The 25,142-nt window shown below is 49.6% G+C and overlaps 2 protein-coding genes and 1 long non-coding RNA gene across 3 annotated transcripts in view; 2 read left to right on the top strand and 1 right to left on the bottom strand.

Moving 5' to 3' along the window:
• The window catches only part of LOC308057718 (hydrocephalus-inducing protein homolog), a gene marked incomplete at its 5' end in the record, with an annotated part of 71,427 nt that extends 58,038 nt beyond the window's left edge, over positions 1 to 13,389 (bottom strand). The window contains 4 exons of the mRNA XM_080411771.1: positions 5,138 to 5,272; positions 8,679 to 8,798; positions 10,428 to 10,590; positions 13,382 to 13,389. Of these exons, the coding sequence (XP_080267897.1) occupies positions 5,138 to 5,272; positions 8,679 to 8,798; positions 10,428 to 10,590; positions 13,382 to 13,389 (426 nt within the window). The remainder of the gene's footprint in view (positions 1 to 5,137; positions 5,273 to 8,678; positions 8,799 to 10,427; positions 10,591 to 13,381) is intronic.
• Positions 1 to 25,142, top strand: part of LOC308057729 (heat shock factor protein 5-like) — a 310,493-nt gene that overhangs the window by 113,278 nt on the left and 172,073 nt on the right. The window lies entirely within an intron of this gene.
• The window catches only part of LOC308057743, a 158,825-nt gene continuing 149,990 nt past the window's right edge, over positions 16,308 to 25,142 (top strand). Inside the window, exon 1 of the long non-coding RNA XR_013925437.1 lies at positions 16,308 to 18,203. This is a non-coding gene — a long non-coding RNA (uncharacterized lncRNA). The remainder of the gene's footprint in view (positions 18,204 to 25,142) is intronic.

Raw genomic sequence — 25,142 nt, 5'->3', positions numbered from 1 at the left:
CCCAGCGCCTCGCCCACCGCTAAGGTTGCCAAAACAGATGCTGCCCCATCCAAGGCACAAAGAATAAAGAAGGATCTCTTTTTCTAGACATCTCAAACAGTCACCCTACAAACTGCACAAGGGCTTTTGCTTCTCCTATTTGGAAGGTAAAATACTAGCAAGGGAACTGCAGCAAGCAACCTGCAGGATTTAACATCATATTGCAGGTCTTTGTGAATTAGCAAATTTGTACTCAATCTTGCAGCCCAAGCCCTCTAAAATAAAAGCTATGGGCAGCCCATATGACTTTAAAGCACCCATTACCTCCCGGGTACTTCACCTCCCAGACTGTTCAGATGCTCAGAAACTGCATTAGCAAATGGAGAGTGCCATTTGCTTTTGCTTTTGCTGTTGTTGTTATTTCGGCCACACTACTGTAACAAAGGCAAGTCCAATTGAAAGCTACCTGGCTTAGTCAGTCTTGGCATGCCATATTTACTTATCTCTCTCTTCCAGATGCCAGGTAGACAGAGGAGGATGCAAGTACAGATCAGCAGGGAGATAAAAAAAAAAAGGAACTTCAACAATTGGAGGTATTTGAGGGAAGTAAAAGGAAGTAATTGTCAAGTCGTTATCATTGCTAAGGAGCAAATAGATGACAGCAAGGTAATTAAGAGCCCAAGAAATAAATCCCCCCCTCCCCCAAAAGCAAGCACTGGCAGCCTTCCCAGCTCCCTTGCTGGTGAGGGGCACTGGGACCACCTGCACAGCAACGCACAAGGAAAGGGAATTCTTTCTCCAGGGACCTGAGGGCAAGGCTAAAGCAGCAAGGGTTTGGTTTCACAGAGACAACCACGAGCTTGGGAGAGAAAGCTGCCTCTCGCCATTCCTGCAGATGCACATTATGCTCCAAGCCCCCTCTCCAGGGACACAGTGGGACATGGCATCCCGTGCAAGGCTTGACTCAGCCCTTCAGAGCGGGCTGACCCTTCAGCCACGCTCTACCACCCCACCAAAGTGGGACCTTGCACCAGGCTGAATGCAGCGTCAGCCCAAACAGGGGGAAAGCCAAGGCAGAGGGGTGCTAGGCAGAAGCTGGCTGCTTGTGTCGCTGTGGACCCATGGTCCCTTAAGCTTTTGAAAGCTGAATTGCCCCCCTGGGGGGGGAACGGGTTGCAGCCTCCCCTGCAGCACTGCCTCGTGCTACCGGGACACTACCTCTGCTACACGCTTGCTTACAGCCTGGGCAACTGTTGAGACCAGTGCAAAATCTCGTTCTGCTTTGCAACTGCAAACCCTTAGCAGACTGTTTAAGACCAGGTTTCTAAATAGACATGCCTGGATGACAGAGGGGCTGCAACCCATCTATGCTCTAAAGTTTGTTGTGTTTAGACACAGCTTCAGGCTACAGATTTTCATGAAAACATGACTTCATCCTTCATACAACTCCCCTCTCCATTGCAAGGATGACAGACAGTTGTACGATGGTTCCCCTTCTCTCACACCCCTGTGACAAGCAGGAAGTTACAAGCTCTGGCCTTCCAGGTATCACCACTGGCATCTGAACTGGCACCCGCTGGAACTGAAGCAGCTGCTCATCTCTGATGTTGTTTCAGGCTCTCTGCAAACTCAGGGGCTAACGGTAATACTGCCACAGCGATATCAACCTTAGCTGCCCACAACACCACACTCGGATGTCAGATTTCCTGCATCACCCATCCTAAATCCTGCACTGAATTCCTTGCAGCAGACGACTTGCACAGAAAAGATCCTTGTAGCATGAGGTCACACGGCAAGCCAAGCAGGGAAAGCTCCCGCTGAAACCCTGATATCAAAGGCTGGAAAATAAGGGCCATGACAAGAGAGGAGGGACCGGAGGATGAAGATCCAGTCGCAGGAGAAGGGGGTGCCCCTGCGCCTGCCCCCCTCAGCTGCCGGTTCGCAGCACTCTGAAATGAGTCGCTTAGCTCCAGGTTCGTTTGGCACCGGGCCATTTGCCTTGGTCTTCTGCCCCTTTCCTCCCCACACGAGCCATCTGGAAAGTATACTTGGAATAGCTTCTGGGCGCTACAAAGCATCTAACAGGGCTGCGCTGAATTGTAAAGGACTTCATTTCACCAATGCAGTAACTCGCTGTCCTGTCGTATTTCATATTAATCAATGTGCATTAATTCAGTCTCCACCGAGCACCAGTAATGAATTTCACAAACCTCACAGACTGAGCTGGCATTGCCGGAAAATAATGTATGGCTACAGTGAAAAGAGCAAGAGGGCAAAACAGAATAAGCTGTGCTGGTTTTATATGCTTCTTCCTTCCTTCTTCCTTTACAATAAACTATTAATAAGCCTGAAGGACACACAAATGGAAGTGTTTCTCTCTGTTGTTAATCTGCCAGTCAGTGCCACAATGGTTCCCAGTTCAGCAGAGACTGTCAGACCATAATGCAAGGACACGCAGGAATGTGGGCTGGCACAAGAACACCCACGCTGTACAACTGGAGCCACAAAACAGAAACGTGCAAATCAGAAGCAGCAAGAGTAACTAAGTGGAAACGCTGCCCAGCAGAAAAATTAGCAGTTCATTCATAACACAAGTGCCAATAAACCAACAGACATGTCAGCTGTTTATTTATTTTCTGACAGTCCAATCACGTGGCACATTCCCAAATGACTGCCAGACAGCAGGGAACTGTTCATTTTCCAAGAAATGGCTACGTGGCACACAGCATTTCAGCCACCAACAGCTCACATGGCCCTAGTACTTACGGCTTGGCCACAACTGTACTCCTTTGAATCAGGAGTGACTTCACTGAAGGCAGACTTACCCCAGGGAAGAACAGATTCAAAGCAAGAGAATTATACAAACCAACTCCCCATCAGGAAGACCCGCATCCCAGTTCACTGGGTTACCCACAATCCCTGTGGATCGTGCAGCATCAGGGATGTAGGGGTTGTTCAAAGGCAGCACTCCTGAGCCTTCCACAACTAACACAGATACTCTGCAGGCAAGCAACTGCAAGCCCAGCGCAGGTGGCTTTACGGAACCATCTCCCAAAGCCTGCCTCTTGGCCAAGGGCTTTGCAAGGTGCTCTGCGCCTCCTGACCACGCTGTGGATGCATTTCTAGCTCAGCTACAGCACTCTGGCACTTCGCTGATTCACACTCCATCACGTATGAGCCAAAACATTCCGTTTGTACAAAATTCTGGTTCTGCTGTACAATCCCCATGTGCTCCTCACCGAGCAGCACGCATCCCTCTCCCAATGCCCTGCAAGGAGCACAAAACCCAGTTCGGCAGAAACCGCCGTGGTGTCGCTGAAGCTGTGCAGAGGACCTTGCTGGCACAGCTCCCTAATGCCACACACTCACCAGTTCAAGGGCAAGACAAGGGACAAAGTACTGGACATGAGTGCTCCTGGGGGTTCTCTCACGCTACTTCTATTTGGGGTGATGTTCATCTGTTGCTCTGTTGCTTCTCTCCAGTTGAAGAGCAGCAATTTGCCCTTCATGGGAACCAATTTACTTCCACACCCAAAATGAATGCTAATTCATACTAATAAATCACATTTTAAAGGAAACAGCGTCCTCTGCAAAGCCCACCTCGGTGAGGTTAAGCTCTTATGTCACTTGGGCAGTATGGAGAACTGCCCTAGGCCAACATCATTTTTACCTTCCATATGAATGACGTAAAACCATTTCTCAGTCCCTCCCCAAAGCAACAGATCATTTCACAAGCTCAGGGAGCCAGGGACCGCAGGGCATTTCCTCTTTAGTTTGCTACAGCCACGCTGTTTGAGGATAGGACAGGGCATTAAACTAAATCTAAGCAGCGAACACAAGATGAGAGAACAGCTGTGCCCAAAGGGATCCTGCGCCTCTGGCCTGGCGCAGAAGCATCAGCTGGCTCAGAGCTATCCCCTAACCTCGCCTCGCCCACACAGTCACACAAAGAACCCTGCCAAGAGGTAGCAGAGTGCTGCTGGAAAGAGTCAGCCTGTCTGTATTCCCCTGCGATGCTTCCTCCCTTCCATGCCATGTGCTAAACCCTTCTGCATTAACAAGCCTCCAGACGACACTGTCACCCCTTCACATCACGGCACAGTGCAAGGCTTGCCAGAGCCACAGCACCGATGTTCCAACCTGCAAGCAAAAGCATGGCACATGGGGCAGGGAATAGGTGCCAGCTGACACAGCAGCCACAGCCACATGCACGCAGGCACAGCCACACCAGCGTGACTGCCCAAAGGCTCCGGGGTAAGTGTCTGCCTGCAGATTCTACCTGCCCCTTCAATGCCTGGGTGTGCTCCAGATGTCTCTGTCATCTGCAGCACACCGACCCCCTGCTGATTGAAGACATCTAGAGCTCAGTGCGGCTGTGCCAGGCTGGCTCCCCGCCACGAGCACAGCGCATCTTCTCCCCTAGAATCACAGCTGGAGCACAGGCAGGCAAGTATCCTCAGGGGCAGCACAGCGGCAAGGCTGGAACACAGAGGCTATGAAAAAGCATCACCTTCGCTCCAGCCCAGGGTGAGGAAGGGAACTGGTTGCCAGATGGGAAAGAGGAAAGCTCTCTGCATCTATTCACTCCTCTAGTCTTTTCCATCATAATTAAGCCCCTAACACTGATTAGAGAGGTGGGATGGCTAAACATCAACACTCCTCCTGGCCATTTTCCTACTGTCACACGTGCACCTTCCCCTGCAAATGCCCAGGAAAGCACAGGGAGGGAACGCACAGCCCGTCAGTCCCTGCTGCGGTGGCATCGCATGGTGCTGCCAGCCAGGCTGCCTGACCACAGCCTAGAGCAAACCTTGCAGCACGGCACGGGTTATAACCAGTGCGCAAGGAAAGTGCCGGCTTCAGACAGAACGTTCCGCTGTCTCACTGCTGTGTCCAACGTGATACACATTCCAGTGACTCCAGTTTTCAAAGGTGGTGGTCCTCACTCTGATCAGGCTCAACTTCGCGTCCTCCAAACAACAGCTCAATTTTAAATAGGCTTTTGTATTTATAATTATCAGAGCAAACCCATAACCATACAGCAACGGACAGATATTAGCAGTGCCGCAAAACCCACAGCAGACGCCCCGTTCTGAACCCAGCCCCGCAGCTTCGCCTCCCGCTGAAGGCACCTGTCTCTTGGGACCTCCAGTCTCACCTTGTTCTCATTGGGGGTGAAAACGATGTGGAAAGTCACAAGCATGCCAGGCGGTACTTTGCGGCACACGGCATGGTGGCTGATCAACTTGAAATAAGGTGACCTCTCCAAGGTGACCTTCAGCAGCTGAGGAACCTGCAGAAAAGGTAAGAAAGTATGATTTTGCAGCTCGTGGAAACAGGAGGAGAAGAGACCTGCCGATAGCCTTCCTTAACCACCTTTCCAAAGCACTTTTAGCTCTGGAGGTACGTGCACATAATACACAAGAGTCAACATTAATCCCTTCTGCCTGGGCAAAACAGCTCACGGCCAGAGGCAGCAGGGCAATGAAGGAAGGGCCAAGCAGGGAAGACACCAGCAGCACCGAGATATAATATCTGAATCAAGCCACCCGTGTATTCAACAAGCCCAAAGAACCTGCCGGCTTCTGCCCGTACACATCCACGCAGTCATGCCCCTAGAAGGGGACTGTGTTATCTGAAGGCCAAACAGTACGCGTTAATCTTGGGGGAAGGAAGAAATGCACTTTAACGTGCTGCGTTTGAGCGGGGCACTCAAGCTGCGATGCTACAGTCATGCGGGCAGACCGGCAAGAGGAGGAGACCACACATACTGTGGCCTCACTGGGAATAAAAGCAGGCCTGAAGAGCAAAAGGAGGACCATGGGAAGACAAAGAGACAACCCCACAAACTGAGGATGGCTAGGAGAATTCACAGGGAGCTGTAAAGAAGCAAGGGAGAAGCACAATACGCTACAAGGAAAGGCTGATGCAGAGGATGAGAGCCAGCAACTTGACAAAGTGATGGAAAGCCAGGCGACCCCCCCCCCCCAGGCTGTGCCTATCAACTATGGGCTCCAAAGGCATCTTCTGCCTCGAGATACATGACCGGCACTGACTGGCGCTGGAGTCTCGGTTTTAAAAGCCAACCTCTGCTCTCTGGAGGCTCCTGCTGCCTGTGACCGTAGCCAGGCAGCTGCCAGCGCAGGCAAGCCAGACCCCTGGGGACCCCTGCCCACCCCCAGCAGTCCCTGCAGGCACCCTGCTGCACGGTTCTGCCCTCTGGGACACCACCAGCACACAGACAGCACACAGGCATTTCTCAAGCACATTGAGAGCGACGCCTGAGCACCAAATCTCAACGTCTAAAGCAGGTGATTTGGACTGACGGGCAGCTTCACTGACAAACAACCCCCACAGGAGGCTTGGAAAAAATGGAGGCTCGTTCTGCACCACCCACCCGAGCCTGGTAACCCGTGGCCAAGGCAGTCCTGAACTCTCCAAACGCCCTTGGAACCCAGCAGGGTCCTGGGGCAGCGGGTTCCAGGAGCCAGTTTCACAGTGCACACAAGCAGTTTGGTCACCAAGTCCCTTAGGAGAGGAGCACGTGTGGCTAAGACCTTCAGCAAAAGCCACCCGGAACACCTGAGGGTGCTGAGGAACAGCCTGAAGACAGAAAAGCAATTGTACAACACAGGTAAGAGCAGTAAGTATATAGCGAAGCACTTCTGTAGTTGCACGATTACAGAGCCTCTACTTGGAATATATTTTGCTGTCAGCTGGATTTTTAGGGGGCAAACAACTTCAGGCTGCCGTGCAGTAGAAGATTCAGAAGAATCTGGGAAACCAGCGCGAAAACTCTGAGACAGAGCACAACACTGCTCTGCTCTTCTCCAGGACATCGCCAAAAGCCAACAAAATTAGAATAGAACACTCTCTCAGGATTATCATCTCTACCTTTCTGTATTTAGAACATACCAAGGATTTTCCTTAATGCTGATCTTACTTTTACACCCACGCTCTCCAATGGTTGAGGTCTTACCGGCTTCAAAACTAGTTCGGTTTGGAAAAAAACCCACATTCACACATTGCCTCCCCCTTTACAGGGCACGTAAATCCCAAGGCGCAGCTGGACAAGTTTATTATTCCTTACTGGGAAGGGCAGAAATGTTATGCAGATGTTCTTTTCCACCCGAGGAAGCATGAGCAGAGCAAATCAACTGTTTGCCTGTTGGCTGGTACTTGGCAAAGATAACCATTTTGAAGTGCTGCATGGATAATGGAGCAGCTGAAGCCAAAAGACTCAGTGGGAACGAAGCAGAGAGTAGGAAGAGAGAAACTGAGGCACATTTTAATTGGGGAAGAAGATACCTACAGCAAGGGGTGCCCAAAACCCAGTGTAGACCACACCAGTGGCATTCCCTGGGTGCAGGCACCCATGCCACATCTTATCCACGTTCCCAAGTTAAATGCCAGACCAGGAATGGTGCAGTACTCTCCAGGAATAACTGAGGGACCACACACGCATCCTTCCTAGCCAAAGGGTCTTCCCTTTTCGCCCACATCCCTGTCACAACCTGTTCTCTCAGGAGATTCTTGGACTTCTCCCGCTGTCCTTCCACCCGCAATACACCTTGGCAGCTTTTTTTTGTTGTCCACCTGTTTGTCCCCCCCAGCAGGTAAATCTGGAAATCTGGGGGGAATTCACCGGCTCTTGCGCACACTTCCATCTTCCCATCCCACCCTCCCCTCACGCATACCTCTTATTCTTCATTACAGAAGAGTACCCTTAATTACACCTCTCTTCCTGACCTTTCTCTGCTGCCAGTGCACTTACTGCTACAGATCAAGAGAAACCCTTGCGTGTAGGAAAGTGTGCAGGGAGAGAACACCGAGCTCAGCTCCTTTCCTCCCTCTGCCTTTTCCCACCAGCTTGCTCTTGGCACATGCCTCATTCCAGCAAATATTTCCCCAACTGAAATTCAAAAGGTCTCAACTTCCCTCTTTACAGTGGAACAAAACTGCTGACATTTTCCAACTTTTCCATTTGCAACTTTCTTGGGAAATCTCAAAATGATCAGGTTTTTCAAGCAAAGGTGGAGACCTCCGAGGGCACTTGACTCTGAACGTGCTGTGGCTCTCCAAAGGGAAAACAGAGCATCACGTTGCCTCAGAAAAACCTGAGCAGAACCCAATTAAGCTTAGCAGGAGCCTGAAGCGGCACCTAAAGGCCTCCCACTGCTTCTGCTACATCAGTCTGTTTCCACTGCTGTTTCAAAACACCTTTCCTGAAACGCTGTTACCACTAATTATAACTTACTCCAGCATAAAGTGGAGAAGACCCCACCCCGAGCTCTGACAGCCCGTTCAGCTCTCTGTGCAGCTCACCCAGAGGCAGAGGTGCCCTGTGGAAACCAAGATTAACCACGGAGCCACCAGGACGCGGTGCACACTCGAGGGAAAGCACGAGGGCAGGGAAGAACTGTACAGCCCTCAACATTCCCATCCGTGCAGGGCTTCCACGGGGAAAGGTGCTGACTAGAAAAGTTCCTTTCAGCTAGGTACTACCAACACACAGCCAAAACCAGGGCAAGAAACCTCAGCATGGCAAGATTTCCACCATCTTGCAAAATAAAGGTGGCGAGACCTTTTACTCCGGATGCGCTGTGCTGCAGCAGGTGACTGGCTGTGCTGTGCACCGCGCGGACAACACTGCTCTCCAGTTCCAGCACAGGGTTAAACTTCCACATCCCAGCACTTACCTTGTCCTCGTTCCTCAGAATCAGTGGCACTTCATAGACCTCGTAGGGGACGTAGCTCTGGAATACCACCTCTGACGGGAAAGGCTGGAACGAGTGCTGTTTCGGGGAAGGTGCCGAGAACTGCAGATGCAAAACAGAGTTTCAGCCGCTGGGAGAAAGATTCATCAATCAGAGAATACTACATCGGTCCCCAGTGAAGTACAGTCTCCCGGTGAGTACGCCTGCCCAGCTCACGCCAGGGGAACGGCAGCTCACCCACCTGTGCTCTGAGCAGATCAAAAGTTTCTGGGCCACACCGAGCAGGCTCAAGCGAGCAGCTCTTTTGCTGGCCGTTTCTCCAGGTTTCCTGCTCCAAAAGGCAAGGCAGCGCTTACCTCCGGCAGAGCGCTGGGCTAACAGTCACACAGCTCCAGAGCACTCACTGCGAGAGCCGTAAGCACTCGTGCAGCAAGTGAAAGCCAAGAATTTACAGGAGACTCCATGGGAAACAGTCTGGGGATCATCTTTACCCTGAGACAGTGACCAAGTCCAACCCATCCTCAAATCTCTTTTTTGATACACAGCCTAGAAACCATGAGGAAGAGAAGACAGGCCAAAAACACCGCCGTTAAGAAAGCAACAGATGAGGTGATAAGGTTCAGCTCCTTCCCCAGCACTACTGCGCAACTTGAGTAAGGCTGGACTTGGCATCTCCTTTTCCCATGAGCTTTCAACGGATGCTTCATTGCAGTCCATTATTGCCATGTCAGTTAGTACCACCACCGAAGCGTGCCTGACGACACACAGAAACAGCAAACGCTTACAGCGCAGAGGCATTACTTGGAGAAAATCCCTCCCTGCTTTGTCTCCCCCCTTCCAGCTGAACTCTTCGCACTCACAAGACACAGGCACATCTCCTGCTTCTGCACAGGAGTCAGGGTCGTGCTGAAGCCAGGAGCCACAGCACCCGGCCAGTTCTGTGCGTGCTCGTCCGAGGCGTTCCCAACCTCACACCCTGTCTAGGGCAATCCCCAACCAATTTGTTACAGGTCTCTTGCTGGCACTTTTCCACTCAACAGCCTACCTCCGTCATCTACCCCTTTGGAACGTGCGTTACACTAAGCAGATGTGTAAGAAGAGCAGCTTTCAACATACGTGTAAGCAAACACTGATCCAGATAAAGCACACCCGCTCCCCTCTGCCCAGCGCCATTCCCCTGTGTACCTGGCAGCCTGCAAAATCTAACACCCCGTAAGGGTCCCACTCGTCGTTCCAACCCAAAGCATTCATGCAATTGCTTGAGCTACACCTTGAGTAGTTACCGTAGGCCCTCAGCCCTCAAAGGCCAACGCAGCCACCATTGAGGGCATCCGATGACCCCAAGCGTTTGACAGAGACTACACCAAACCAAGGGCTGCCTATTTCAGCAGGAGGGTGGGAAATTGCAAGCTTGCATCCTTGTGTCCCGCCCCAGCCTTCCTCCAGTATCATGCTTTAGCCACAGAAGCTCATCTCCAGCAAAAGCCCCCAACTTCAGCAGAGGTGCTTTATATGGGCTTACTGCAGGCCAGGACTTCAACAGCTCACTGGGGGAAAACGTTTCACCTTTCCCCCAGCAGAAGGAACTCCACCACCACCAGCAGCAGTTTGAAACGACAACAGGACTTAGTCACCAAAGTATTTAGATAAGCTGGAGGCAAGCCTGTCACAAGCATAGGCCCACTTCAAATGTCACGTCAAACAGCAAGGAAAAGGGCAAGAAAAGGCTACCTTTTGACGGGAGGCTTCGCTCACGTCGAGAAGCTGGGTAATCTGGGGCCGCCGCATGTCCCGAGTGCTGGCCAGCCTCTGCTTGGTGCTAAGAGTCATCTCCTTCAGGAAGGCAGAGGGAGTCAGCTGAAATGCAAAACACCAGCAAGAGCTACAGAACTGCCTTCATTCAGAAAGGCTTTTCTTGTTCAAGAGCCACTGATGAATAATTTGTGATCACAGCCACTAGGATAGTCCTGGAAGTCCCATAATTACCCGCTGAAATATTTAACATCAGTAAATTAATGATAGAGAGCGGAATACACATGCTCCAACCAAGTGGCTCTGTCCCATTAGCTTCTCCTTTGTGATTTGATGTGACATGTTGGGGGATTTGGCTCTTCGGGCATTTGTTTCCTCTTCAGATTTGCTGGATTGAGCCAGTGACCTTTGAAGAAGGTCGGGAGGAGTTACCAGCAACCCCCTAACTCCATCCTTGCACAACGCTTACAACCACCACACGCGTGGAGACGTCACTGCTGGGTGAGTCAGAGGAAAGCAGAGAAGCAGTGTTGTGCCAAGACCGAGGTGGAGAGGAATGGCTCCAAGTTTTAGTTATCTCTTTTGAATTAGCACTTGTTTTCTCTGTTCTGGCCTCCGAGACCCCTCCACAGAAGTATGCAGAGAGATCTCCTCGACAGAGCCTCAGCGCCAGGTCGCCTTCAGCCAGGTGAGCTCTGGTCAGCAAAGGACGTCTGAGGATGGGAAGGAGGAATTGCCCTGACTCCGCTGCTGCCTGCAGCGCTGGGTCTGTGCTCCACACGGGATACGGGACAGAACAACTGGTCTGGAACCTGTTCCATCTGGGACCAGCCATGCCTCTCAAAGCCTTTGGGCAGAGTTCGAGCAGCCCACCACATGCCCAGCTGCCTGGAGGGCAGGTATGGTCAGAGCAGCGCTGGCAAGCATCCCGACGTGACAAAACATTGCTGCCCACACAAAGGGGACAGAACGAAGCACACGCTCACGCTTCAGCTATTCCGGTGCAATGCCCGGTACGTCCATTTAAATTGGCTCCGGTGGCACATCCAGACAGACTCTGGGCTTGCCCTGAAGCAGCACACAGTCCATCCCCTACTCCGACAGAAGCATGGCAGCAGAGAGACGGGGAGGTGGTGTCCAGCTTCACAGTGCGGCCAGACAACAGGAGGGGCAGGTAGAGGAAGGACGCGGGGGCAGTTTCCAGCCTTACACAGCTCCTACCTGGCCGCAGCAGGTACTTACAGTTGCAGGCTTCTCTGTCCCTCTGGCTAGCTTCAGATTACGAGGCACTACCACTTGCCTCGGGAATCCACCAACCATCCTGGAGGACCCTGTGAACGAGCAGGGCTTTCCAGTGGCCATGCCTCAGTTGACCTGCAAGGAACAACAACAGGACTTTGAAAATCCAGAATCCCCTTCATGGCAGACCCAAAGGAGACAGCTGTGTCTCCAGGCTGTAGCATCCTTCATAACTGGACAGCAGGCGGCCTCCCCACCCTGTCTCATCATTAGACCATGTTGAAGCAGAAGAGTGAAGATTGATAGGAGTAAAACCCCACAACAAACATTCCCTGAGCCAAAACAGCCTTTCACAAGCCACACGCACACATCAGAGCCTGCTGGCATTTCTCACCTTCTCCCCCCAACTTCCATCTGTGTTGGAACTATTTACTGGAATTTTTATCCAAATCTCGATTAATACCCAAACTGTCCTTTATTACTCTTCAAAAGTTTTTCGGTGGGAACAAAAGGGAAATGTCACTTCACTGCTTCATTTTGCAAAAGCAGCTGACCCGATGCGACTCTGCGCCTGACCCTACTAAGCGCTCAGATTATTAGGAACAACCTTAAAGCCGGGGATCGCTGCTGCCCCGAGCATCAAAATCAGACGGCTCTCCTACTTTGCAAACCAAATGCCCACCCTTTCTGCAAGGAGGTTGGTGATGGTTTTAACTAATGGAGCACAGAGCTCAGTAATCTGATTATCAACTATGGTTTCTCAAAGCTAATTTGGTTAAGTTGCAAAAATTATCCGGCAAATAGGACTCCCTCCAGGCATGAAATTGCCACAGTGACCAAGAACCTTTCTCCACGGAGAACGAGGGCCCCTTTTTTCACTTATTAACACCCAAACTCAAGGCTCCCTACAGGCGTTTGAAGCTGTAACAGCAGAAAGAAAAGCATGAAACCATTCAAGCTGCATGAGCAATTAGCTCAAATAGAAACGCAACGTATGTGAAAGCAGGGCCACTTATAGGCTATCCTCATGGCAGCTCTTCTCCAGCATCCTCATCCTGCAGGCTGCATGGGTCAACAGGTCCATGGGCCGTTCTTTTTCTACCACCAGCCTGCTGACAACCTCTCCATCTGCATCTCAAAAAGTGCGGGTGCAAGAAAGGGAAAGAGGAGAAAACACCCCCAGAAAGCGGGTCTCAAGCACCGACAAAAATCAAAGAGAGGGCTGTACAGCACTTACTAAGCACTACTTTGGACTAGAAATCATTTCCCCTCCCTTCCTGGCTAACTGGACCAAGGGACGGATGGATTTGCCCACTTCTTATTTTATGGGACTTGAAAGACCCAGCACTACCCTAACACTTTTTGACATCCCGAAATTAAGCAAAAACTCACAGATCCCAGCTTCAGGTAAATTCATCCAGACACTGCAGACAAGCTACTCATTTCTTTAAGGAGTACAGAAAAACCTCCACGCTGACTTACAAAGCAAGAACTTAATTCCTATTTTGCTTGCCTGGGGAGGACCCCAAGCATATCAACGCAAAAGAGAACAGGCAAATCACCGTGTTGCCACAGCTCCAACAATGCCTTTGGGGTGTCCTCTGTTGTTGCACCTGGTGAGTAGCCACCTAATGAGCTTGTTCCAATTAACCGTGCACACATCTACACACACCAGCCGAGGACATCCAACTTACAAGGCCATCTTGGCTGCCAGGGAGCTTCACGCATTTTCAGCGCAGCATACGGCATAAACAAACGCTTCCCATGAGACTCACGGCCACAAGCAAACCAAATCAGCACATCTGCTCGGCAGGGAACCAGGAACCCTCCGCTGGAAAACCAGCATACATTATCTGGAGCTTTACAGTCCGGTCAGGGAAGATAAAAGCTGGCTCTCCAGCCAGCTAGCTTGTGGCAGCTCACTGCAACACGTGTCCCACATGTTGTCCAGACACAAACCTGAGCAGGAACTGCAGAGCTCAGATATGACACCCCGGTGCGCTCCAGGCTCCAAGACAGACGCGCTCTAAAGAAAGGGAACCGGACGCTGGGTGATGCTTCCTGCCTCAGAAGGCAGAACTCCAAGACAGACATCAAGGTGAGACCCATCAGGGCTCTCATGCTTGGCCTCAGATGCACTCACAGGGCTGCCACCACGTGCTCCTGCCCACCGCTCCCCCACCCCAGAAGCAATGCCAGAGCCTCCCCGGCTCGGCACAGAAGTGACTCCTGCCTGCTGCAGGCAAGCAGCACAGCTGGAGCCAGGCTTCACACTCAGAGCGTTACCGAAATCCCGGAATGAAGAACTTATCGACACCAATGTGATGTAGATAAGCAGACACTTCTTTATTAACGGCCGGGTGCGTGAGCGAGTCCTCTCATGATCAATGCACACCAGGTCCCAAAATCAGATTCCATATAGAGAACTTATTCATACATATTCATTAAATATTCATGCATAATCATAACATTTCCCGTAGACCATTAACATACTCTCCTCCTATATCCGATTCTGCGCAGTAGAGCTTAGAAAGGTCTAGAAATGGGTCTGGGGTACGATTTGGGTAGGTGGTATGTGAGTCGGTGGTCGCGATCTGCCCCTGCCGGAATTACCTTTTACTAAAGTTCACGGTTTCTTGGCAGGCACCTACAAGCTGTTCCGGTCGACTCTCCCCAGTTCCCATTCATCTCATATTCTGACATTTCAATACACCTCTGCGTACAGAAGACTGGTTAAATACAAAGGAACCTTTCAACCCTAGAGTTATTACCTAAGTTTTAACAATGGTTCCAGCCCCTTGTTCTAGCCTTGGTACAGGACGTACAGAAGATCTCATAACAACTTTTATTGTGCAGCTATAAGTTTCATTAAAAATATTTCTTATCCTTCTATTTTTCAATTTTATAAAATGATTTTATAAAATCAATTAATCAATCAAATAAAGTCAATCAATCTTAACTTATTAACAAATCGATAACAAGAGGACTTGACAAAGCAGCCGCAGGTGCTTAACAAGGGAAACCGCTAGCTGCAAAGTGCCTTCATGGAGCTGCATGGCAGAAGCCACATGGAACCTGTGCAAAGCCTGCAAGCACCTCAGCATGCAATGCTGGCATCTCAGCCTGCTCTCAAACCCAACCACCCTGCTCCCACACTCAGCTGCGTCCCTGCCATTGAACTCCTCTGGTTTTCCAGCCCAAACCTTTCCGCCCTCCCAGGGAGATGGAGAGGGCCAAATCCATTCCTCAGCCCTGCTCGTCAGCCCAGACAAGATTTTTATCGATTTGTTAATAAGTTAAGATTGATTGACTTTATTTGATTGATTAATTGATTTGATAAAATCATTTCATAAAATTAAAATATAGAAGGATAAGAAAAAAAAATCTTATAAGAAACTTATAGCTGCACAGTAAAAGTTGTTATGAGATCTTCTGTATGTCAAAAGCCAGATCAAGTAGCAATCATGCACTGTAAGGCACACCAGATTTGGAATATAAAAATAATAGCTGGGAATAATTTAGCTGATAGAACAGCGCAAAAAAAAAAAAAAAAAAAAAGGAACAAAGAAACAAGCATTGCAAATGGCAATAATTCCTTCTAAAACAGTAACCCTTCCTAGGGAAAAACCGAGATATTCAGAGGAAGATGACAAATTGGGTCGGTTATTAAATGCTAAGAAAAACGTAGCTGGATGGTGGATAAATCCTAATGGACAGGTAGTAATTCCACCTCTTGTGATGAGAGAGATAATTCAAACGAGACACCAAGAATGTCACTGGGGGGCAGAAGCCTTAGTAACATCTTTACGAAAGCAAATAATATCAGTTAAGATGTTAGGAATAGCTAAAATGGCAACTGCATTGTGAAGTATGTTTGAAAAATAATCCAGTGATTAAGAAAAAGGTTCAAATGGGTAGACTGAAATCTGGTACAGAACCTGGAGATTATTGGCAAGTAGATTTTTCAGAGTTACCTAGACAAAATGGGTACCGGTACATCCTGGTGAGGGTTGATACTTGTACAGGATGGCCAGAAGCCCTTCCCTGTCGCACCACACAAGCAAAAAGAGGTTGTGAAGTGGTTATTACAAGAAATAATTCCGAGATTTGGAGTTCCTATTGGAATTTCCTCTGACAGAGGTCCACACTTTGTGGCTGAAGTAGTCCAAAGTGTTAGCAAAGTATTGGGTATTAATTGGGATTTGCATGCGTCTTGGAGACCACAATTTAGTGGAAAAGTGGAGAGGATGAATCAAACTTTGAAACGACAAATAAGTAAAATTTGTCAAGAAACCAGTCTAAAGTGGCCTCAGGCACTTTCATTGGCATTATTATGAATCAGGGTACAGCCAAAGAGTGGAACCTCAGTCAGTCCTTATGAATTATTATATGGAAAACCATATGAGTCTCCAGAACCAAATCTAAACATACATGTGAAAGGAAAACAAGATGTGTATAACTATTTGCTTTTTCTAAGGAAAACTTTGGCTGCAATTTGGAGTGTAGTAATTTGGAATAGACCTTTACCCGTGGAAAATTCCGTGCATGATTTCCAACCAGGAGACTATGTCTATGTGAAGACCTGGGCCTCCAAACCTTTGCAGGAGCGCTGGAGAGGACCTTTCCAGATACTGTTAACCACTTTTATAGCTATCAAGATAGCTGAATCAGATGCTTGGATACATTATACTCGAGTGAAGAAAGCACCTACTCCATGGAAGATTGTCAATCGTGACCCAGAGACTTTAAAATTGACACTGAAACATGTCTAATTTTTATATTGGATTTTATTTTGGTCGGTAGTGTTGGTAGGATCATGGGCCAGCTTGGTGGACAGGAACAAAAGACAAGTAGAAACAGAACAAGTGATTGAAATTCCCAAACAAATGGCTGAGGAAAATTTGATGGTAGGATTGATTAAAGAATTTGCCAATTTACAAAATGTCACGCAGATCACTGCTTGTTTGCCGATACCAAGGGCAGTAGGTGAATCTATTCCATGGGGAATTTTAACTATGAATTTGACTAACCTGGAACATAAAAATGAAACCAACTATTGTGAACAGAGGCCAGTGACTCAATGGTACGAGCAAGTGAAAGTCATTAGAAAACAGTGGAAAACTCCAGGTAGTCTGGCGGATTGTGAAAAATTGTTAAATCATGTTTTTACCAAAATAGGGAGATTTAAGACTGTGGGATGGTGTTCTCATGATGAACAATTTAAAATCAACGTGAGCAAAAGTGTCATGGAATGGAAGTGTAACAAAACTGGCCAAAGCACCCCAATTAGTAGACCAGTGGGACTCTATATGGTCTATGTCCATATTTTCCCATTTTCAGTATATGGCAAGAACTTCTTGGTGTTTTACCTGGGATGGAAAGGTTTTTTCAGTATTACCCTGGGTTGACGATAGGTCAACTACATTGGGAGAGAAGGAAAATAAAATAGTGCCATGGTGGAAATGTGAAAAAGTGTATGATTGTAGTAATGCAGACTTAGTAATCCAAAGAATTCCTCCGTTGGCCGCTGCTTTGAAATATGGTTGTTTTTGTCGAGGTCTTAAGAACACTCTCAATTTAACCAGCACTCTTACAGTCAGAAGAGGAACTTTGTTTAGTTGTAGAAAATCTACTATTCGAAGTCCAGGACATTTAGTTTGGGCATTAAGTGATGGAACCTGGACAACACACTTACCATTAGATGGTAAAGTGAAATAAATTACCTTAGGCATGCCAACATTGTGTCCAATTTGGAAGAAATCACCATTTAAAGGATCTCTAGAGAATTTAGAATTGAAACGAATAAAGAGATCTGGGATAAATGATGATATTTGGAATGAACCATCTACAGGAGTGAAAATTGGCTGGGCACTGGAATCACTTTTAAATCCTATAGCTTCATATAGAAACAGAGCATGGCTCTATCATTTAACTGGTCAAGTGGAAAAATTAGCAAACGTTACCAAAAAAGGGTTTAAGGAATTGAATATACAATTACAGGCAACTTCCAGAATGACTTTACAAAATAGAATGGCAATAGATATGCTCCTACTTAAAGAACATGGAGTGTGTGGGTATCTCAAGGATAAATTGGACCACTGTTGTATCCACATTCCAAATGTCACTCAGGATGTGGAACATGATCTAGACCTATTGGGAAAAATTGAAAAAGAAACTGAAACAATTCAAAAGGATATGTCAGAAGATTGGCTTGGGAAAATTTTTAACAAACTCGGATGGAATTTGAGCTCTTGGATACAATCTATAATTAAGACTTTGTTTCTGTTACTAGTTGTCTTTTTGATGAGCATGCTAGTATATGCATGTTTCAAGAAAGAGTTTACCAATAGAATTGCAGTGAATCGTATGATTATGAGAGAAGTACCAACTATTTCACCAAGACATGATCCATTACCAAAATATGTTGAAACAAAAGATATATGAATAACGTGAAAGTATTGAAATAATGATTTTCAACACTTTCAAAGGGGGGAAATGTTATCGATTTGTTAATAAGTTAAGATTGATTGACTTTATTTGATTAATTGATTTTATAAAATCATTTCATAAAATTAAAATATAGAAGGATAAGAAAAAATCTTATAAGAAACTTATAGCTGCACAGTAAAAGTTGTTATGAGATCTTCTGTACGTCCTGTATCAAGGCTAGAAGAAGGGCCTGGAACCATTGTTAAAACTCAGGTAATAACTCTAGGGTTGAAAGGTTCCTTTGTATTTAACCAGTCTTCTGTACGCAGAGGTGTATTGAAATGTCAGAATATGAGATGAATGGGAACTGGGGAGAGTCGACCGGAACAGCTTGTAGGTGCCTGCCAAGAAACCGTGAACTTTAGTAAAAGGTAATTCCGGCAGGGGCAGATCGCGACCACCGACTCACATACCACCTACCCAAATCGTACCCCAGACCCATTTCTAGACCTTTCTAAGCTCTACTGCGCAGAATCGGATATAGGAGGAGAGTATGTTAATGATCTACGGGAAACATTATGATTATGCATGAATATTTAATGAATATGTATGAATAAGTTCTCTATATGGAATCTGATTTTGGGACCTGGTGTGCGTTGATCGTGAGAGGACTCGCTCACGCACCCGGCCGTTAACAAAAAAGTGTCTGCTTATCTACATCACATTGGTGTCGATAAGTTCTTCATTCCGGGATTTCGGTAACAAGATCACTTCCACGTCTCCTAGCAATGCTGCCTCCAGAAAGCAAGTGAGAAAAAGCTTGATCTGCAGGCTAGCAGCTAGGATGCTTGAGAGCTAAGGAAAACCCTTGGCTGGGGGGGCTCTGCTCCCTGGGTTACAAAGTCTTTTAGCTAATGACTCATGTGCGGCACATAAGGAGCCTCTGGAGAAAAAAATTAAAAAGATCAGGACAATCTTCAAGGTGACAGAAAAGGATCTGTTTCATGATGTGGGCTCACAGCTACTACAGAGAGTCCTTGAGTCAGGTTAGGCAGAAAAGAAGGGTCTGCACAGGATCATCCTGCTCCCAGGCAAGTGTTTTGGCCATGAGCTACATTAAGGATAAATAAAAGCACCTCTTCTCCTTAGGGCAGCAGTATTAACCTCTGAACACTGCCTGGCTCACGATACGGGCTAGGGCCGTACAGCCAAAGTATCTGCAGGCACAAGGCAGGGCTTCATGTCTTGAAAAGTCAGAAAGCTCAACCAATGCAGGCACAGAGTGGCCCTTCAGCACCCGTGAGCTTGGCAAAAGCTGTGCTGAGGAACACTTTGATATGGCCCTAAAGCATCCAAATCCCTTTGTGTGCATGTCCAACAGCTTCCCTCTATAAATGAAACTGAACCGCTCTCTGATGATCCTGTGCTCAAACAAGACAGGAAATTAAGAACAAACAGCAAAATCCTTAATGCCCACTAGGAGAAAAAGGGCAGTTTGACGGAAAGGCACAGCTCCGTCCATACAGATCCTGCAGCTGTCACCATGCCATGTGCCAGTGCTCCTGTTCCGAAGGACCCCACGTCACTCGTGCTGCAGCAGCAGCACCAGCCTCTGAGCCGGTCTGACACCAGCCGATTGCTCTCCAGGCAGAGGCTGGGGATGGACCCGCACACTGCGCTACAACACACTACGCCCAGCTTTTCTGGTAGGAGCACAGACTGGTGGCTCAGTCTTGCTTTGGCATACACAATAAATCCTCTTCTTCCTTCCGCAAAGATAAACCATCTCTCTCTGGAGCAACTGCTTAATTTGCTTTTCTATTACACTTTGCTGGAAGAGCAAGACAAGGAGATGCGTTAAAAGTGAGAATCAGGATGCTATTGAACAATTTTGTTCAGTTAAACCATCTTGCCCTGGTCAGGCTTCAGTAGCATCATCACATTTCTTGCTTAGAAATCACCTGCTTACCTATAATTACCATATCAACAGCATCTCAAGGAAGCCAGGAAAGGAGAAGCAGATTTTCCAAGACTACTCTTTTGCCCCTCCAGCCCGCTGCTAAGTGGTTGAGTGCTTTCTAAATCAAGCCTTGCTATGCAGGAAGCCTCACCTGTCACCTTTATATTCCAGTCCACCTCTAATTTATCACTTTGATTCTGCCATCCTGCAATTTATTACAAAAGCTCTGCCATAGCCGAGATAATTAAGAGGAGCCTCATGTTATACCTTCCTGTTATTTCTTTCAATAAACTTCAGCTGCCAGCTGACAGTGAGAGCAACCAAGCTCACTTCCAAGGGTCTGCTGGAGATCCCTAGCCTCACGGACTATCATTTACAGTAACTCTGGTTCCTGCCTGAAGTATTTACAGTACTATTGTCCCTTTCCAGGCTGCCTCACCCAGCATTTGATCTCGGCTACCCTAGCTTTGCAGATTTGCAACTCCCTCTTTATTTACTCTTTTTCTGGCACCCGGACTGCATTTCATAGAATCATTTAGGTTAGAAAAGACCCTTCGGATTGAGCCCAACCATAAACCTAACATTGCCAAGTCCACCACTAAACCATGTCCCTAAGCACCACGTCTATGTGCCTTTTCAATACTTCCAGGAACAGTGACTCTTCCCTGGGCAGCGTGAAAAAGCATAAGACCAGTAACCTCCATTCTGCTGATCTGCAAGAATTTGTTAATCCACCCTTTAAGTGCACACCAAGATGGAACAAGGGACACTGCCAGCAGCCCTAAACACCACTCACTCCCCTTGTTTCTGCACCATCTCTTAGTTTCTGCACCATCGACTCGCAGCGCACAGCACAGGCTGCACGGTGTTCACATACCCACCAGCTGCCTTCACCTGCCAGGGCCCTCAGAGCTCGGGCATCAGCCAACTTGTCCAAAATGCTCCTACGAGCCTTAATCCAACCCAGAGTGTTAGAATCTCAGTCTTCAAAACTTCCTCAGTGAAAAGTTACGTATATTCATGCCCAGTTGTCACACAGGAGCTTCTACCTCTGGCAGAGCATAAACGTTAACCCAGTTTGAAGACACCAGAGTGGAGGCAGGGAAACAACCAAAAGCAGAAACACAACCCCCCAAGCCGGCCTGGGCTGGCTCCAGCCTTCTGCCTGCTTCTCCAGCACACACACACACACATTACTGGCTGCCAGAAGAGTAAATATTCTGCATTTCCTGGCTTGCTGCTGTAATACTACAGCACTGGCTGCAACCCCAAGGTGTCACAGAGGAAGCTTTGGCTTCACCACCAAGTTACTGCTCATCCTTCAGTGAAGGGCTGAGGCTGGACAGCCTGTTAAGAATCATCTGCTCCCTCCTGGAGCACTCTAGCCTCTGCATTTTCTCTAGATGTATACACAAATTGCTTTTTCTCAGAAAGTCACCTATGGATTCAAAATGCAAGGAAAGCAGCGAGCTTTGCAGTCACTTCTACCTGGGCCATCTGTCCGATTTTTCATCGCGAGCCTTCACAGCATTTTGTAGACAGAGCAAGAATAACTCATCTCACCCCTCATTTACAGACGGGGCAACACAGGGAGAAAGCAAGATGAGGAGGGCGAGAGCAGCAGCAGCTAAGCAGGCAGCTTCCATCCCCACCACGGTTAACCCAGTCCGGATGCAGGCACATCGACACCCCGTGGGAACGGGAAGCAAGGAAGAACCAAGTTTTCTTTGGGGGAGCAAAGCTCGCTCCCCGTCCGGCTCGGGAGGGGAGGAGAAGGGGCTCCAACTGCCGGTGCCTGGCAAGGGATGTCTGCAGCCTCCAGGTGCCTCAGGAGCCCCCCCCCCCCACACACACACACAGGCAGCCACATCCCCCAAACCCTCCCCCCAACAAGCAGCTTCCTTGCAGGGACACAGACCCCGCCGGAAGACGGGCACAACCTCCTGCCGGGAGGCGTTTGGCAGGAGCTGTGTCACCCCGGCCCAGGCACAGCCCTGCCTCTGCGTCCCCCGCTCCGAGCTGCCCCCAGCCCCGCTCCCAAGCCCTCCCACCCGCAGGTGGCCCCGGCACCGAAAGCCACCCGCCACCTCACCGGCAGGGCCGCAGGGACACCCGGCGGGGCCGCAGGGACACCCGCGCACTCCGCACGCTCCGCGCACTGCCGGTTGGTGCTGACAGCCAGCCCCTTGTCCTGGCTGCCACTTCAACGGGGACAGTGGCTAATGCAGGGACAGTGGCCGATGCCACCGTGGCAATGGCCCAGACAGTGGCCGATGCCACCGTGGCAACGGCCGGGACGCGGAGAGGCGCAGCAGAGGGCTGCAGGGATGCTCAGCACCCAGCCGGCTCCCACCCAGCCTCTGCCAGCCCAGGGGGACCCACAAACAGGAGCCCAGCTGTGCCCAGCTACCACACAAGCTCACGGCTTCAGCAGGGAGCTCCCACTTACCCCTGCCCCAGCGCACCTGGAACCAGCCGCGCTTCCCTGCACTTGCTGGGCACAGGCGCTGCAGGTGCCTGGCTAGCACAGCCTGCTCTCCAAGCACCACCAGCAGCTCAGGGAACGCGTGCAACGCCCACAGCAAGCATGCAGCCACACTGCCTCCAACACACCCTCCCAGCTGCAGCACAGCCACAGCCCTGCCTGTCTCAGCCCAAAACACGGCAGCCCTTAGAGAAATTCATGGCAGGACCCACAGGGTTTCCCCCAGGGCTAAGAAAGCAAGCCAGCACTCCAGACTCAAAGAGCCACACGCCACCTGGAAACACCCACTATGACAACAGAGCCTAAAAATCAAGCCACACAACCCACAGAGGTGCCAGCACTGCCCTCAGAAGGGACCAGCTGCTCTTCTGGCCTGCTCACTTTGGGATAACTTGGACCCCAGCTCAAGCAGCTCACCCGCTGCGCTGCCACCGCGCCCCTCGCAGCCTGCCTGCGGCAGGGCTCTCGGCGCAGGCTCACACCCGGGCACAAACCAGCACAACTGACCTGTCCTTCTCGGGGAAGCACCGCAGCCAGCAAACCCTGCTAAGCACAGCATCACACACAGCTCTCAACTCTTGACAGAGCCCACAGGTGCCCTTACGCCCTCGCTGAGGAGCTCGGGCACCAGGCACACCGGTGGTCCGTTCAGACAGACGCACTTCACCTGGGCGCCTCTGCCCTGCCCTTGTGCAGGGCCTGACACAGGGCTCGAGGGAGGTCAGTGCTTGCTGAGTGTTGTTTGAATCCCTCACGTTCCTTTCAAGGACGCAGAGGCTCCTCCAGCTAGGAGGACAGGACTGCTTCTTTGGCTGGTGAGACCACAGTGGAAACATGAAGCTGCATAAGATGGCAAACGAGAGCACTTCCAAATCAGACAGCTGGAGACTTATTCCCACTTCATAGGAAGCATCGCTGGTATTTCATCAAGAAGCCAAGCAGGACACCTCAAAGCCTGAGCCTTGGGCATATGCCATGGGATCGCAGAGTGTGAAATAATCATCCAAAAAGAATTTGTGTTGTATATTAATCTTCCCCATACTTCCTTCTCAAAAAGGCTTCTGCCCAAATAACTGGACCTCAGAAGGCCCACAGCCATTATCGCACTGCACCTGGGAACACGAGCACTGCAATCCTGGGTAACTGCAGCCCTTCGGGCAAGGCTCAGCCTGGTACAGGAAAGGGACACGGGGCCACGTCTGATCCTCAGCACAGTCTTTTCCAAGGACTGAGCAACAAAACACAAAGGCATGCAATAAAAAGGCACCCCGATGTGCAGCACATCACCCTCCGGTGCCTTCAGCACGAGCACAGCCAGGGCTCACCCTCCTCCCTCCGGACTTTGATCTCAGAGTTACATGCTACCCGTGGGCCACTTCACTTTTAGCCTGTGCTCCCTACACTGCCACCGAGATGAGCCAGTCATTACCTGGCAGAGGCAAACGCAGGGCAGGGAAGCAGGGAAGGCAGGACCCACCATTCTTCCCAGCCAGCGCCTTCCTTCGTCAGCCTCTGATCACAGGTCAGCTTGCTCACCCCCATTTTACCCCATGGACATTGCAATAGGGTTACTTCACTCTGTTTTCTCATATAGGTTAAGACCCATCGGGATCTTAGAGATTTCTGCACAAAGTTTAGCCAGTTTATTTTTTATCTTAGACAGGTTCAACCTGAAGTAAAACAGAGTTCACAGTACAAGAGAAGCCTGGGACAGGGGAGTTCAAGCATGCTGGACAGAGAGAAACATGCTCAGGTTTGGGGGGCTTTTTGTTTGTTTGTTTTTTTAATGCATACACCTTGACTTCAAAGCCTTTTTCTCCTTTGCTCCTCTCCCCACATCCCAACTCTCACATGTAATGGAGGCAAATCTCTATCTGCTGTTGCCAGACCCCGGGCTGGACATACCCACGCCCATCAACTGGAGGGCAACTACACCAGCGCACACACAGCAGCACAGCTTGTCGCTGTGGAAATCCCAAATTACAGCACTGAAGAGGTCATCGCTCGGCAAGAGCACGCCAAGATGGTCTGCAGGAGCTACTTTCAGCCACCCAGGCTAGAGAAGCACAGCACCCAGAGGGCCCCAGCTCAGACGGGCTCTTCAGCCTCCCTGCAGTGCCTATCACTGGAGGGGGAGCGTGGGTCCCCCTTGCACAACCCGCTCCCACCCCACGGGAGGCAAACTCCCTTTGCCAGGGCCTTTAAACACCCAGACAAAAACCCTGGCAGGCAGCAGGAAAGAGCTGATGCAGCCCTGTGCAAGGGGAGCTGCAGAGACCCTGGTGATCCAGCAGAAGGGGACCCACGCTCTCTGCAAAAAGCAGCTTGATGTGATTCGCTCGCGTTTTGCACGCAAAGCCCTTGGGGTGCTCCAGCATTTTGCAAAACACACACGTTCTGCCAAAGCTGCTTCATTTCTGATGGCAGGGAAGGTGAACAGTGCAGACTGTTCTTTTTTTCTAGCTCACAGGGACTTTGAGGGATAGGAATACACTGCATTCCCAGAGAGCAGGCTGGGGAGATGGCACGGCTGGTGTGTGCTGTCAGCCAGCCTGCTGGCAGACGACAAGAGGGAGGCCAC

This window comes from Falco punctatus (assembly GCF_963210335.1).
Source record: "Falco punctatus genome assembly, contig: scaffold_29, whole genome shotgun sequence".
Taxonomy (NCBI): Eukaryota; Metazoa; Chordata; class Aves; order Falconiformes; family Falconidae; genus Falco; species Falco punctatus.
The sequence above is the reverse complement of the archived record's forward strand: the minus strand, read 5'-3'. Positions and strand labels throughout refer to the sequence as shown.